Below are 16,495 nucleotides of genomic sequence, written 5' to 3'. Positions count from 1 at the left end.
ACTTGCTGACGGCCGTACGACTTTGTACGGCCGCAGCGCGGCTCCCAAACTCTAACAGGCCGTCTTTTTACGGCCGCCCCTTTGCACGTTCCCCGCGCGCGCTCCCGAGCGCGCAGCGGGGAACTGCTGTGCTGGCCGTGTCCCATGGACACAGCCAGTCACAGATCGCCGTGAACGGCCAATCGGAGCGGCCGTTTCCTAGGCGATCTGTGCGGCCAATGAGAGATGATCTCATATGTTTACATATGAGATCATCTCTCATTCCTGGCTCTCGCAGACAGCGGTGCTGTCAGGGGAGAGAGGAGACCGATCTGTGTCTCTTGTACTTAGAGACACAGATCGGTCACCTCCCCCAGTCACCCCCCTTCCCCCACAGTTAGAACACTAATATTAGGGTACACATTTAACCCCTTCCTCACCCCCTAGTGTTAACCCCTTCCCTGCCAGTCACATTTATACAGTAATTAGTGCATATTTATAGTACTGATTGCAGTATAAATGTGAATGGCGCCAAAAATGTGTCAAAAGTGTCCGATGTGTCCGCCATAAGGTCGCAGTCCCAATAAAAATCGCAGATCGCCGCCATTTCTAGTAAAAAAAAAAATAATAATAATAATTCTGTCCCTTATTTTGTAGGCGCTATAACTTTTGCGCAAACCAGTCGCTTATTGCGTTTTTTTTTTTTTTTTAACTAAAAATATGTAGAATACGTATCGGCCTAGACTGAGGATAAAAAAAAAACGTAAAAAAAAAATTGAGCTATTTATTATAGCAACAAGTAAAAAATGTTTAATTTTTTTCAAAATTGTCGCTCTATTTTTGTTTATAGCGCAAAAAATAAAAACCGCAGAGGTGATCAAATACCACCAAAAGAAAGCTCTATTTGTGGGGAAAAAAGGACGTTAATTTTGTTTGGGAGCCACGTCGCACGACCGCGCAATTGTCAGTTAAAGCGACGCAGTGCTGAATCGCAAAAAGTCCTCTGGTCAGGAAGGGGTTTAAGTGCCCAGTAAGGAAGTGGTTAATAAAGCGTGGTTTAGATGTAATTCACTGTTAGGATTCTCCATGCTTGTCTTTCCTTCTGTCCGAGTGACTGTTGAGACATTATTCTGAGTGATTTATCTGAGCAGGGCAGGCTGGAAGCATGGAGTGCTATGCCTGGGATTAACTATTGTCAATAGTGTTAATTTCGTCGACTAAAACCTTTTAGTTGACTAAATGAATACTATTTTAGTCCACTAAAATTAAAACAATTGAGTTGACTAAAATACGGCTAAAACTAAAATGTAATTTTAGTCAAAAAAAAATAATTAAAAACTAAATTGAAATTGGACTTCTAAATTAACACTGGTCTATAGTGCATGTTCATACCTCAATAACATAAATAATAACATATGAGATTTTTCACTCCAGCACTATATGAGTTTGAAAATTGTAGAGACATGTTAATTAATGCATTATAATGTAATTACACCCATTAGATTTTAGACAACTAAAATTAGTTTTAGTCGACTAAAATGTACTGGAGATTTAGTCGACTAAATACGACTAAAACAATTGCATAAGACTAAGATGGGACTAAAACGTAATTTTAGTCCCAAGTCTAAAACTAAATCGAAATTTGATACCAAAATTAACACTGGTTGTCACCATCTATTCATTGGGGTTTTATCTCTTAAGGCAGGGGTGTCAAACTCAATTTAATCATGGGCCGCATCAGCATTATGATTGCCCTCAAAATGGCCGGTTGTATCTGTAAGATTAGATGTCCAGCGCACCCCCTCACCTTACATTAGATGTCAAGAGCCACCCCACCTTCAGAAGTTGAGTCCCCCCACTCTCCCTTCATCACAGTGCACCCCCCTTTCCTTATGCTGCTGCTGGGAAGAAGATGGATGCATTGCTTGAAAGCAGAAAGTAAGGGTCTGGAGGAGGGCCATAGGAGGGCTGGAGCTCTCCTGCAGCGGCAGGAGAGGTGCAAGGGCCACATGAAATGGCCTGGAGGGCCTGATTCGGCCTACAGGCCTTGTGCTTGACACCTGTGTCTTAAGCGCTTAGAGACCTGCATCTGTGGTCCAAGTCTCTGGTCAACAGCTGTGTCTCTTTGGTGGCTGGCACACAGTGGTAGTGTGTTCTTAGAAGAATCACTTTTACCGACAGGTGAATTCTGGGTTTATGCATTTGGGACTTTACGATTATCTTTGGACACTTTAATATGAACATTGTTGCATTTTATATTTCATTCACTTTGATAGTTGGTTTTCAAGATTTGTGAAGGTTTTATGTGAATCGCTTAAAGTGACAGCATAACATATTTGTTTTATTATATCAAGAAAGATGACAATTCTCATCACCTGCTCCCATGCTCATTTCCAGGACTTCTCCAGAGCCTCTACAAGCCTATGGAACTCCTTACCCCAATCTGTCTATCTCCTTCTCTAATAGCTTTTAGAGGATTCCCTGAAAACCCTGCTGTTCGGAGAAGCCTACCCTTCCCACACCTAACAACTGTATTTTCATTTGAGTCCATCTGATCATCCCCCACAGCTACTACCCTTTGTTCCACTTGACCCTTCCTTCTAGATTGTAAGCTCTAACGAGCAAAGCCCACTGATCCTCCTGTCTTCCCTGATGTAAAGCGCTGCGCAAACTGTTGGCGCTATATAAATCCTGTATAATAATAATAGTAATGACATTTCAGCATTATGAAACATGAAGACCAACATGCAGTGATTTAGACAATTACAGCGCTATTTGAAAATGATCCATAATAAAAAAAACAATAAAGGATAAGTTATTCTAACTAGCCAGTCTTGGTTAAATGGTCTGTAAAGGTCTTACCTTGGCCAGACAAAAGCATGCCATCATTCTGACTCGGTAGAAGCATTGTTCCTGCTCGAGAACGTCTGTCAGTGCGAGACGAGAGGCAGGTGTAGGGAAGGTCTCCAAGGCTAGAATGGCTTCTTCCTGTGCCACCACATCTCTCTCATAACGCAGCTGGTACTGCCACATAAAATCAGCCTGTTCGAACTCTACTTTCCTCAACACCGACATGTCGGGGTCAATCCTGATCCACAGCAAGGGGGAGTCAGCACTGCAACAAAAAAATGTCATGGAAATAACCAACCACCACCACCAAGGATACATTGGCCAATGCTGATGAGGCCCATCGTTAAAGATCATAGCAGTTTCCCACAATGTATTTTTTTACATGCGTTACCAACACTGCTTTAATCCCGTTTCTGTGACCTCCAGCATCTACCCTTTATTTTGTATCTGTGCTCTTAAAAATGTAAAATCTGGACACCACAGTCTGTGCCGGTGCACTGAGGAGCAAAGGCACACAAAAGAGTCCATTAGGAAATATTGGGGAATTGCATGAGTTGCAACTTGTCAACAGGGCATTCTCCGCTACCTCTTAGTGTCCTGCTATGGAAGGACTGTACCCCAAAAGTTTAGCCGGCCATAGATGGACAAATCTCAGATGGTTCAGCAGGGACTGGCCGAGATTCAATCCATCCTATAGGCAGGCTCGTTGTACTCAAGTCAATCCATTGATCGACCTCAGTACAACCAGCCTGTCGGATTGTTTAACCACTTCAGCCCCGGACCATTTCGCTGGTCAAAGACCAGTCCACTTTTTGCGATTCGGCACTGCATCGCTTTAACTGACAATTGCGCGGTCATGCGACATGGCTCCCAAACAAAATTGACGTCCTTTTCTTTCCCACAAATAGAGCTTTCTTTTGGTGTATTTGATCACCGCCGCGGTTTTTATTTTTTGCGCTATAAACAAAAATAAAGCGACAATTTTGAAAAACATTTTTTTCCTCAGTTTAGGCCGATACGTATTCTTCTAGATATTTTTGGTTAAAAAAAAAAAAAAAAAAAAATCGCAATAAGCATTTATTGATTGGTTTGCGCCGCAAAAGTTATAGCATCTACAAAATAGGGGATAGTTGTATAGCATTTTTATTAGAAATCTTTTTTTTTACTACTAATGGTGGCAATCGGCGATTTTTATAGTGACTGACATTATGGCGGACACATCGGACGCCATTTTGGGACCATTGTCATTTTTACAGCGATCGGTGCTATAAAAAATGCAGTGATTACTGTGACACTGGCAGTGAAGGGGTTAAACACTAGGTGGAGCTGTAGGGACCTGGTGAGTGATTCTCACTCTAGGGGGGATGGGCTGTGTGTGACCTGACACTGATCTCCGCACCGATTACACAGAGCCGAGATCAGTGTCATTGTCACTAGGCAGAGCGGGGAGATACTTGTTTACATTAGCATCTCCCCGCTCTATCTCTCCGTGAGACGATCGCGTGTATCCCCGTGGCGATCGAGTATGTGGTACCCACGGAGCTTGCGGTTGAGTCGCGAGCGCGGCGATCACACGGTGCCATCTTAAAGGGGACGTACCTGTATGCCCATATGCCTGTCCGTGCCATTCTGCCGACGTAAATAGACGTGCTGTGGTCCTTAAGCGGTTAAATGCGATTATTTCTGGTGGCTATAACCGCTAGCAATAATCATTGTGTTTTGCCAGCAGGGAAGGCTTCTCGTTGGCAGAACACTACAGCTTCCATGGGAGGGATCCCCCCCCTATCAACACCTACTGTGTTGATGGGGATATCAAGCGATTTTCTCATTGTTGCAGTAAAGAAAATACGTTGTCTATGGCTTGCTTTTGAATTCACCCAAAACTTTTCTTTTGAATAGAGTTGTGAAGGGCTAAAGCCTGTAAGGGGTTTATTGTTGTACCTGTCCCCACCGAGTAGATTGCTCCTTATTCCCATCCTGATGATAGTAAACAATGGTACAGGAACTTTATATAGGAAATCTACCTGAAACATGGCAATGATGCTTTTTTATTGGAAGGGAACCAATAAAAACCAACATCACACTTCAGAAGCGCTCAAAATTTTTTACAAAATAAAATTATCCACACGAATGATACACCTTATAACAGAAATGTTTTATGCACAATAGAGAGACAGAACCTGACAGTCCACCATATATGTGAGAAGATTCTATTAGAATGGTGCCATCCGTAAATCTGAGTTCAGCCGTGCTCAATGTGTGAGGAACACCACCAATCACCACAAGTGCATCAATCACCAAGTGCAGCCCGCTCCCTATGGATTAAACGCTTACCCCACATAGGCAAGTAAAAATCATACGGTAATGAGGTCTCTCGGCTTGTTCCACATCTTTAGGGGGTAATTGCTGCTGTGTTCTCAGCTTGTCTCATATGAATTCGACTCATGAATGAAAAAGGTTATGGCCCTCTGCTTTACTGTTTTGACTTAATGCAGGATCCTTTATATAATGGGTCTTCAAACTACAACCCCATCATGTCTGTGAATGTCAGTGTGTTACAATGCCTCATGGGATGTGTAGTTCTACAACAGCTGGAGGGCCGTAGTTTGAGGATCCCTGCTTTATATCTACCACGCTCATCCATCGACAGCTGCCTCCTGACATCGCAAAATTAATTTGTTAAATACCTGTTCGATATGACATATTCGAATAGGTATTTAACTAATTAATTTTGCAATGTCAGGAGGCAGCTGTCGATGGATGTGTTTCTGCCAGCCCCTACACTTTCCTATTAAAAGCTGACCACCCTATTGCAGTAAGCACAGCGTGGTGTGTTCTCTAGCTTTATTGGAACCTCCACCAATAATCGGACTTACCCCTAACCCCCCCCCCCCTCCCAGACTTTCCCTGGGAAGTTCAGTGTGCTTCTGCTTCGCCTCCCCCAGCTCTTATGCAGCTGAGAAATAGGGTACTGTGTTTCCCCGAAAATAAGCCTGGGTCTTATATTTATTTTGGCAACCAAGGATGGGCTCCGGCGTGTTCGCATAGAACACGTGCAGAGCCCGCCAGGAAGTGTGCACGGCGCTGCTCTAATAACAGCCAGGGAGACATTTCACGATCCCTGCAGCCGAGCATCGGGACAATGTCTCCCTGGCTGTGATTACCACAGCGCCGTGCACACTTCCTGGCGGGCTCTGCACGTGTTCTATGCGAACACGCCGGAGCTCATCCTTATTGGCAACCAAAAACACACTAGCACTTATTTTCGGGTGATGTCTTATTTATTTACGGTATGTACCGGTACAATGATCTTAAAGTGGTTGTCACTCTAAAAACAAATCCTGTTCCATTAAAGCATTATGGATTGCATAGTGCTTGTGTGGTGTCATTTATCCATGTCCTGTGTCCCCTGTCTTCTCCCCCTCCCCCTCAGGTCAGGAGTCAGTATTTTGACATAAACATCCTAAAAAAACGTATAGAATTATGTAATCCGTGTTTGAGGAATTGTGCAGGCATTAAGTGCAGCGTGTCTCCCTTTGTAATTATTTTATGGGAAATACCTTTTGTTACAGCTCCCCTGGGTGACACATGATCTGCCTGAGCTCTTCTCTGCTCTGAGATCCCCGCTGACATCAGCCCGCTCCGTGCACTGAAGAGTGAAGGGCCGCAGACGTCAGTCAGGAGGAGAGCAGAAGAGGGAAGAGCCGATATCCCCGCTGCAGACGTCAGCCAAGAGGAGAGGAGAAGACCTCCGACAAGTCTGTAAATAAAGTATTTGCACAATGCAGTTACAAAGGGAGACACACACACACACACACACACACACACACACACACACACACACACACCTTATAGCGGTGTAATGCAAGGTGGATTTTTTTTTTTTAACAAACTTTACTAGGGCTTATTTTTGGGGTAGGGCTTATATTGCAGCCCTCCCAGAAAATCCTGCTAGGTTTTATTTTCAGGGAAACACGGTATATGATCACTCAAAAAATTTAAAAGGCGTTTACGATCACTTTAGTGGTACCTGCTTCTAGGTAAGTTTGCATCAATGAACATCAAAGAAGGACCCAGTCTAGTTGTTTGCACAGGAGTGCGCTGCAATTACGTCCAATAAACTACGAGTTAAGAGACTAGTGCAAATGATCCATGGAACATGAAGGGCTGCATAAATCAATGGTGAATAAAATAAAGAACTTAATAACTTGATGCCATTATTGGCCAGGCTGTGAGGTACGGGGGCCCCCCTGGGGCTTGGCGGGGGTCCAAAATGTGTGGTCAACTGAACTTTTTCTACAGAATCGTGAAGTTTATTACAGCGATAAAACCTTGTAACATATGTCTTCCACATTGGCCAGTCAGGCTTTGAACATCACACATGTATCCAATTTAATTCAATTTTTTCAACTCATCGTCTCTATGAAAATGTGAGAAAATAAAAACTGCTTTATAAACATGGAAGACACTTAAAGACCATGCAGACTGATGCCGATTCCTGCATTAAATCATCCCAATTATCTGTATACATAGAGCCTCCATCTCCCATGGTTCTAAATTTGCACTTGATAGTTTGAAGTTCAGAGATTGCCAGAATAGCATGTGAGAGGAATCTCAAAAGAAGGGGAGAGGCACATGAAATGTTCTGGGATACAGGAGTGCGTGGAAGTAAAGATGACAGTCGGTGGCAAGACAGTGCAAGTAAAAAAAATAACGATCAAATATTACCCCAAAGCAATGAGCATAGGAAGTTGTTAGGAAGAGTTTTCGAGCTGCTGTGATCAATGTTCTTTAAAAGATCAACCTACCTACATTTCATATATCTGTAATATAAAGACACCATTACACAGATGTTACTGATCTCAGAAGACAAACTCCATATGGTAGTGATTATTACAGCAAATGAAAGAACAGGGAAAGACCACCCTATGAAACACAACTTATCATGAAAGTACGGACCACTCTTATAAGGAGACATGGGGAGATTTACTAAAATTGGAGCACTCAGAGAATGCATGAAGGTTAAAAAACAAAACAAAAAAAACCTTATGATGTTATAACTACTTTAAAGTGTATTTAAACCCGAATTATTTTTTTATGTCACAATGTACAATATAAAAGATTTTCTATCATCTGTGCCCAGTCTTGCCACACAGAGTTAATCCAGCTCTGAGCAATCCTCTTTTATTGTTCAGTGAAATAAAACAAACTTACAGAGAGAAACCTTAGTCCGTTCCGCCCCCTTGCTGTGAGTGACAGGTTATTTACATATCTCATGCACTAGCCTGGAGACAGGCATTATTTTTTTAATTCCCACCCACACTCCTTTTCTGAAGTCATGTGGTTACTTTTCTGGATTTTGACTGGATGTTAGTGATCATAGCAGAATTTAGGGTAAGGAATACATAGGAAAAAATGCATGTTGACAAGGGGATTGTAGAGGAGGGCGGGGAGTCTACTGACATGACTCCACCCACAGAGCTCCAGAAAACAGACCCACCCACAGAATCTGCAGTTTTTCAGTTCTTATAACAGACAGAGAAGAGACATTTGACAGGTAAGGATACATGCAGGAGGCATCTATATCCTTATAGATCAGCACTATGGCAGTAGTTTAGAAAGGATGATAGTGGCTTTACATCCACTTTAAGTTTGAAAACAAGTTGTGAAATTACATTATCATGTTAATTCTTATACGAGATTTCAGAAACTCGTTTTAGATCTACTTAGTGTCCAAGGACTCTCATTCCACAACTCTCTCTGGTGTGCCTGTCGCTGGTAACGGATAATAAAGTGATCCTGTCTCTATGCATATAAATCCTGAAGCCCCCTCATTATCTGCTGTACCATAAGTGATGTCTTCCTTACACTTTAGGAAACATTATCTGATAAAGTCAGTAAGGCCCCTTTCACACTACTGCGACTTCAAAGTCGCTTGATTTCGCGACTGTGATTTTGCCGTGATTTCAGGTTTATGAACAAAGTTGGACCAAAGTAGTGCAGGGACTACTTTGAAGTCGGCAAGACTTGAAGTTGTACTAATGAGAATGGTAGTCATTGGAAATCATTGGGAAGTGACTTGTCATGCTACTATGCAGTCCCAAATTGTGGGACAAGTCGTACAAGTGTGAAAGGGGCCTAAAGGAGCCTTTTGGAAAACGCTAAAGCCTCGTACACACAATCCAATTGTTGGCAGAGGAGTGTCTGTTGACAGACTGTTGTCCTAAAATCTGACCGTTAGTATACTCCTTCTGACAATTGTTGTCCAACTTTCTGCCAACAAATGTTGGATGGCATGAGGAGTAAATTTTCGGCGGACAACGGTTGGTTGTCAGATTTTCTTATGGTCCGTTCACAAGTTCGTCACACAAAATTTGAAAGTACAAACACGCATGCTCGTAATCGATGCTCCCCAAACTCGAAATTAGCAGAAGGGGCCCAAAGGATGGCGCTCAAGAGCTGAAATTCCTCGCAGTACGTCACTTCTATCGTGTTTGTTGGCTGACAATTGTGTACCGTTAGTATGTAAGAAAAGATCCAGGCACAAGCCCCGAAGGCAAAAATCGAACGCTTGGTTGGCCAACATTCGAATCTGGTGTACGAGGCTTAAGTTCTCACGTTATAATGTTTGTCTAGCCGTATGGAGGAGATTTACTAAAACTGGAGCAGGTCTGCATGGTAACCAATCAGCTTCTAACTTCAGTTTGTTCAAGTAAGCTTTGACAATAAAATCTGCAATCTGATTGGTTTCTGTGCAGAGCTGCACCAGATTTTGCACTATTTAGTTTTAGTGAATCTCCCCCAATAAATGCTTGTGAAAAACAGGACAACAAACATTCATGAAAATAATTTCTTTCCCGGAGATCTTTCCCTTAATTTTTGGGGTTTATGGAAAAAATTAAAATAAAATCTAAGATGATTTTTGCACTCGCCATAAAATCCTTTAGGCTGGGTTCACACTGGGATGCCAATGCGGCTCCCAGCAGGTGCCCTTTGCGTCCTGTTCATTGTTTTAGTTCCAAATTCGGACCTGAACTGAACCAAAAGACACACAGGGCTTCTATACAAATTTGCACCGGAGCCGCATCAGCGATATGTGAACCGACTCCATAGAGAGCCGGGCAGATTCTCCTGCCATTGCGAATTGGATGCGGAAATTCCGCGTTCAATTCGCAATAGTGTGAACCGGCCTTATTTGGAGTCCATTGAGGGAAGTTTTTAGCCTTTGGCTTATACTGCCGCCACCAAAAGGTTTGGAGACTGACATAAAAAGGTTGGCCATCCCAGGATAACCCCTCCCACTACAAGCAAGACGCAGTTTCGTAGCAAAGCCGTACAGAGAGCATTATCCTCAACACAGAGGGGTGGGACCTCTGTCCAACAGCAACAATATCCTAAAGAGCCGTACACACAGTCTGAATTTCGGGCGGCATCGTGTGTAGTGCAGTTGGTCCGACAGAAGGGAAATGACCGAAAAGAGTGTGCCAATGGATGAGAGCGCTGACTGCCTGACAGAACACAATAGCTCAGAGGGGACATCGCTGTACCAACATCAGATTGTTAGTACAGTGGCTTATATCAAGACTTCGTTTTATTTTTTTATTCAGATAGTTGGGTTGAACAAAAAAAAAAAAAAACTGTTGTGTACCAGGCGCTTAAGAGGCCCACAAAAAAAACAATAGATCTGGGGATTGCTTGTAGCTCAAAGAGCTGTCTAAAAGTACAGGATGCCTAAACGTGGCACCATAAGAGACCTAGACATCCATCTGGTAAAATCTGTTACACATGTAAACAGGAGACTAGGTGGCAGTCTTGCAAACCTCGGAAATAGTAACCTGATGCCAAGAAGCTCTCACAGATTTACTAAAGTACACATTGATAGGAAAGGGTGGAACCCGATCCTTGAGACATGAGCTTGGATGAAAACCTGCCTGGGCAACCCGAGTTGATGAAATGAGAAGCCGGTGCACACCGGGTCCCTCCTCACACCCTGAACCACTGAGTCAATATAGGGGAGGTTCCTTTTGGTGATCTGGAGCTGAATAGAGGAAGGAAAGAAGGATGTCCTGGATGAGTGTAAAAGAGAAATGACCATAAGCAAAAAGGAAGTCCTGGGCCCTACCATTATCTTGTCCTACTGCAAGGATCCCTTTCTGGTTTTGAATAAGGGCTCTTTCAGACAGGCAGTAATGCTTAACGCCCACTGAAAAGCAATCTGCGGTGGATAGCTTTTCAGAGGGCGGTAGAGCAACTGTTAGCAGGCATTCAGGAAGCATTGAAAGGCGGTAAAGAACTTGCAGAGTGTGCGTCACTCCACCAAGAGGATGATGTCAGTGCTCAATGCCCACAGCATTCACTCTTTCTATGACAAAACTAATGGAAGTAGGGAATAATGGTAGAACAATGAGGTAGCGCCCAGTCTTCAGTGACAGGGCAAGCGCTGAGGCAATACTGGCGGCGCTGTATCTTTTACCAGAGCAAAGTTTGAAAGGCAACTGGAACCCAGTGCCCCAAGAAAACTTCTAGGATATTCCTGCAACATCCAGCCCAGCAGAAAGTTTGAGGAGGATTGTGCTGGAAAACTGCAGTCAATGAGACAAAGCTCAAGCAATGATGTAGAGTAGGGTCTTGATTGAAGAAAAAAATCCAAGTAAAAAAAGAAAGAAGTACTATCAATAAAGTTGTTTTTTACCATAACAAAGCTGTAGAAAAGATGTCCATCCTCTAAGGACACTAGCAAACTAATGAGGCATGCTGGTGATAGGGGAATTACCCTTGGCTGGCCTACAGCTTTTTTCCCCCTTGTTTGCCAGCATCTATTCCTCCTTTTAGGCAGCAGCAATATAACTGGAAGGTTAAGATTTCCTGTGTCCCTCAATGGACTAGAAAGAAATTGTTTTCTTGTTTAAAAAACAAAAAAAAAAGAAAGAAATTCTGTTCTAAAACGATTAGAATTGTACAGGCTTTTGGTACATAACTGTCAGATTAAAGAGCCCTTCAGTTGATTATAGAGTGGAACCTTGGATTATGAGCATAATTCGTTCCAGGAGAATGCTTGTAATCCAAAGCACTTGCATATCAAAGCGAGTTTCCTCATAGAAGTCAATGAAAATGAAAATAATTTGTTCTGCATGGACTTCTATGGCATGCAATACCACAAGTGGCCAGAGGTGGGGAGGGCGTCGGAGAGCCTCGGAAATACTCAGGACAGCTTGGCTGAACGCGGAAAACCTTTGAAAAGACTCGGGAACGGAGTTCTTCCAATCGGCTCCAGGACCCCCGCACCTCTGGCCAAATGTGGTACTGCACACCGCTGCGGCTTGAATCCTGCTCATGTTGTGAGAAAACACTCGCAAACCAAGTCAGGATTTAAAGAAAAAAAAAGCTCGTATTGCGAAAAGCTTGTTAACTGCTTAACTCGCAAACTGAGGTTTCACTGTATTGCTTAAAGTGGAACTTTAGTTAGAAAATGAAGTCCTGCTAGATTACTTCATGCTGGCCCCTTTTGCAGGTATAAGCTGTAAAATATAAGGGTCAGTACTGTCTAAACTCCAGTAATACACTGTCTCACCCTGCTTTGCACATGCTCGGTTCTCCATTTTTAGGCACTGCCAAGTTTGTAAAGGTAGATCTTCTGAAAGCCTTAAAGCGGAAATAAACCCACTTATCCTTTACAGCCAAGGAAGATGCTTGAGTTTGTCCTGTCTACACTTCCTGTGTCACCCCAAGCAGTCCCCCCACTTTTCTTAACTTGCTCTACAGAACAATTAGTCTCTAACAATTTGGTAGGATTGACATCAATTCCTGCAATTTCAGTCCACAAAACAGTATGCAAAATGGCAGCCTCCAGCAAGACGAAACCGGAGCACTGGAGGCAATTTACAGCACTCAATCATTTTGGATGCATAATTAATGTGGAATGTCTGTTCCCTGCTAAAAGCATTATTTTTTATCAAGTTGTTTTGGTTAAAGTTCTGCTTTAAAGGGGTTGTAAAGGTAAAACATTTTTCCTAAATAGCTTCCTTTACCTTAGTGCAGTCCTCCTTCACTTACCTTATCCTTTAATTTTGCTTTTAAATGTCCTTATTTCTTCTGAGAAATCCTCACTTCCTGTTCTTCTGTCTGTAACTCCACACAGTAATGCAAGGCTTTCTCCCTGGTGTGGAGTGTCATGCTCGACCCCTCCCCTGGAATACAGGAGAGTCAGGACGCCTACTAACACACAGCTCCTTTCTCTATCTGCAACGTAGAGAGCGTCCTGAATCTCCTATAGTCCAAGAGAGGGGGCGAGCACGACACTCCACACCAGGGAGAAAGCCTCACATTACTGTGTGGAGTTACAGACAGAAGAACAGGAAGTGAGGATTTCTCGGAGGAAATAAGGACATTCAAAAACAAAAATGGAAGGATGAGGTAAGTGAAGGAGGACTGCACTAAGGTAAAGGAAGCCATTTAGGAAAAACATTTACCTTTACAACCCCTTTAAGGCAGAATTATACTCGCCTTGGCTCCAGTGATGTGACATCTCAGAGCTTCCAGCCCAGCCGCTGACATCTTTGGGTTTGCCGGCTTCTAGGTCCCGATAACGAGGCGATTTCAATGGTTGGGAGGGGATGCCTGCAATCCTGCGCATGCGCGGGAGTTCGGTCAGATTTGGCAAGGGGCGGACAGGCAGGTAAGTAAGTTTCATGCAGAAGAGATAAAGCATGTCTCTTCTGCATGAAAATTCCTACCAATTTTATTTTTGGCCTAAAGTTCAACTTCAGCTAAGCAAGAATTGGGAGACCGTATGACATCAGACAGATGACGTGATAGCAACTGTCAGACCTCAGGTTACCTCTGACCCTTGACTCTCAAACAATAAAAAAAAGGCAAAGTAACTAAACTAGTAAATTAAATTGCAACAAATGAGTAAACCAGCATATGGTTGGGAATTTTAGAACAAAACATTAAGAAGCTTCAATAAGCCATATCATTTCTTCAGCAGCTCTAGAGCACGGCCACAATGGCACAATCCGTTCAGAGCACAGTGCGCATGCACCGGTGAGGTCACGTTGATGCACATTTAGGACATATTTACTACACCTACATGTAAGCCTTATTATAGGATTATAGGCTTACCTGTAGGTAAAAATGAACCACCTGACTTTACTACCACTTAAATTATTCCAAGATTTTATAGAATAGGCAAAAACAATTAACTCACTCCATTGCAGAAAGGTCCATGTCAACTTCTTCCCCATTCATCAATGGAATTTTCTTCTTTTTATTTCTGAAGGAAAAATGACAAAAAATTAATAAAAAATCAGTTATGATTCCAGCTATTTGATGGTTTTATTGAGGAAAGCAGCAACATGTGACAGTTGGCAATCCCGTTTTTCTAGGAAAATATTTTTTAAACAGTTAAAAAATCGATGGATTTGCTGTTCAGAGCCTCTGGGCTTCAAAAAAATGGCCGCTTCCAGCAAGAAAAAAAACAGAGAAATGCTGGAGAAAATTTACAACACACACTAATTTTGGTAGCATTATTAGTAATGTGGAATGTATGTTCCTTGCTAAAGAACATTATATTTGATCAAGCTGCTGTGGGTAAAGTTCCGCTTTAATGTGCCAAATACAAAACCAGGAGAGAACTGCTGAGAAGGCTCAATGTCCAAAGCACCAGAACACAGTTGAGAGGGTTATACAATTCTATGTGTTCTAGGTAAATGGAAATGGTGGTATGGTAAAAACTGTTTCTATCCATACAAAAGCATTTCAGTTTGACTGCCATTTATATTCAAATCAGTGCTTAAAGTGGTTGTAAAATCTGTTATACCACTTGTACCTACAGAATAGCCTTGCACAGTTTAGAATATATTCACTATGGGGCAGATCCACAAAGAAAGTACGCCAGATACGTACTTTCGTTGTATCTTTGTTTTGAATCCTCAAAACAAGATACGACGGCATCTGGGTTAGATCCGACAGGCGTACGTCTTTGTACGCCTTCGAATCGTAGATGCAATTCTTCGGCGTCCACTGGATGGCGTTCCCGTCGTAATCCGCGTCGAGTATGCAAATTAGCTATTTCCGACGATCCACGAACGTACGAGCGGCCGTCGCATTCTTTTATGTCATTTCCGTTTGGCTTTTTTCGGCGTATAGTTAAAGCTGCTATCTAGTGGCGTACGCAATGTTAAGTATGGCCGTCGTTCCCGCGTCGAATTTGAAATTTTTTATTTCGTTTGCGTAAGTCGTCCGTGAATGGAGCTGGACGCCAAAACCAATGATGTCCTTGCGACGACATTTGGAGCAATGCACCCTGGGAGTTTTGACAGACGTGGCATGCGCAGTTCATTCGGCGCGGGGATGCACTTCAGTTAAAGGAAACACGCCCCCTACTCGCCCCATTTGAATTCCGCGCCCTTACGCCGCGAGAGATACACTACGCCGCCGTAACTTACGGCGCAAATTCTTTCTGGATTCAAAGATTTGCCAAGTAAGTTACAGCGGCGTATCTCAGATACGCTGCGCGGGTGCAGATCTTTGTGAATCTGCCCCTATATGTGCTGCTGCAGAAGTCACGGCGCATGCACACTGAAGAAATGGCCCGCTCGTGCCGTTTTCTTCAGTAACCGTGCCATGGCTGGTGGCACCCGCGCGGGAAAGCGTCATCGCGGCTCCGGCCAATCACAGTGCCGGAAACCACAAAGCCGGAAGTAACTCCAGTGAAAGATGTCAGCCATGGGAATGGAGTGCGGGCGGCACTGCATGGCATCATTCTAAGGTGCATCACATGCTAACTCATTTTGCCTTTGTCTTGAAGGTCATTTTATTTTTTTCTGAGGTTTACAAACTCTTTAAGGGAGTGTTCCTTTAAAACGAAATCTGGAAACATTATTCTTCTATTCTGTACCTTGTTCAAAGTTAAGACAGCAGGTTATGATCAGCCCATGTGTATAGGCTGCCTTCTGTTTATAGAAGATTAAACATGTGTTAAGGAACAGGATCCCCGGTGGGCAACAAAGTGAAAACACATGTGCTATTAAGACACTTAAAACTGTATCAACATTGAGGAAAGATGTAATATAGGGTTTCAAGCATGGCCTGCAGTGCTGTATATCATTATAGATTTAAAACACACAAAGGAAATGAAAACAAAGAAGTAGGGCAGACATGGGACAGGAGGCCCTGACTGAACCATCGCTCTCCAATGATCACCTTCTGCTCTTGGAGTGACAGGGAATGTCATGTTTCAGGCTGTTCTCTTCAATCTGTAAAGTGTGGTTAAATGATCCATCCAGCTCTTGAACCGTTACTTTAAGGGGGCCCTTAGAAAGAATACAAAAACATATTCAGCCATTAATAAGCACAGAAAATTGAGTTTCAAAGTTTTTCTACTTTCAACCTTTTCCATTTGCATCTACCGTATTTTCCGGTGTATAAGGCGACTGCGTGTAAAAGACGACCCTCATTTTACAGTTTATGATTTTTTGTCTGTACTCACCGTATAAGACGACCCCCCCTTCCGACGCTTTATATTTCTTCCTTCTGGAACCATATTGTTCTTCATTCTTGCTGGAACCATATTCTTCTTCCTTCTTGATGGAGCTGGAGCCAATCACGGCAAGCAATGTATTCTATAAATGAATAACAAAGCCTGCTTGGATTGGCAGAGGCTGTA

The 16,495-nt window shown here is 43.0% G+C and overlaps 1 protein-coding gene across 2 annotated transcripts in view; it reads right to left on the bottom strand.

The window, feature by feature from the left end:
• The window catches only part of TAF2 (TATA-box binding protein associated factor 2), a 181,065-nt gene that overhangs the window by 105,307 nt on the left and 59,263 nt on the right, over positions 1–16,495 (bottom strand). The window contains exons 14-17 of one of the 2 annotated variants that reach the window (XM_040354891.1): positions 16,033–16,142; positions 14,036–14,101; positions 7,638–7,652; positions 2,842–3,094 (exon numbers count right to left, since the gene is read on the bottom strand). In XM_040354891.1, the coding sequence (XP_040210825.1) occupies positions 2,842–3,094; positions 7,638–7,652; positions 14,036–14,101; positions 16,033–16,142 (444 nt within the window). The remainder of the gene's footprint in view (positions 1–2,841; positions 3,095–7,637; positions 7,653–14,035; positions 14,102–16,032; positions 16,143–16,495) is intronic. The other variant, XM_040354892.1, reaches the window with a different exon arrangement.

Source organism: Rana temporaria, chromosome 5 (assembly GCF_905171775.1).
Source record: "Rana temporaria chromosome 5, aRanTem1.1, whole genome shotgun sequence".
Lineage (NCBI taxonomy): Eukaryota > Metazoa > Chordata > Amphibia > Anura > Ranidae > Rana > Rana temporaria.
Note: the sequence above shows the minus strand (reverse complement) of the source record. Positions and strands in the feature narration are given on the sequence as shown.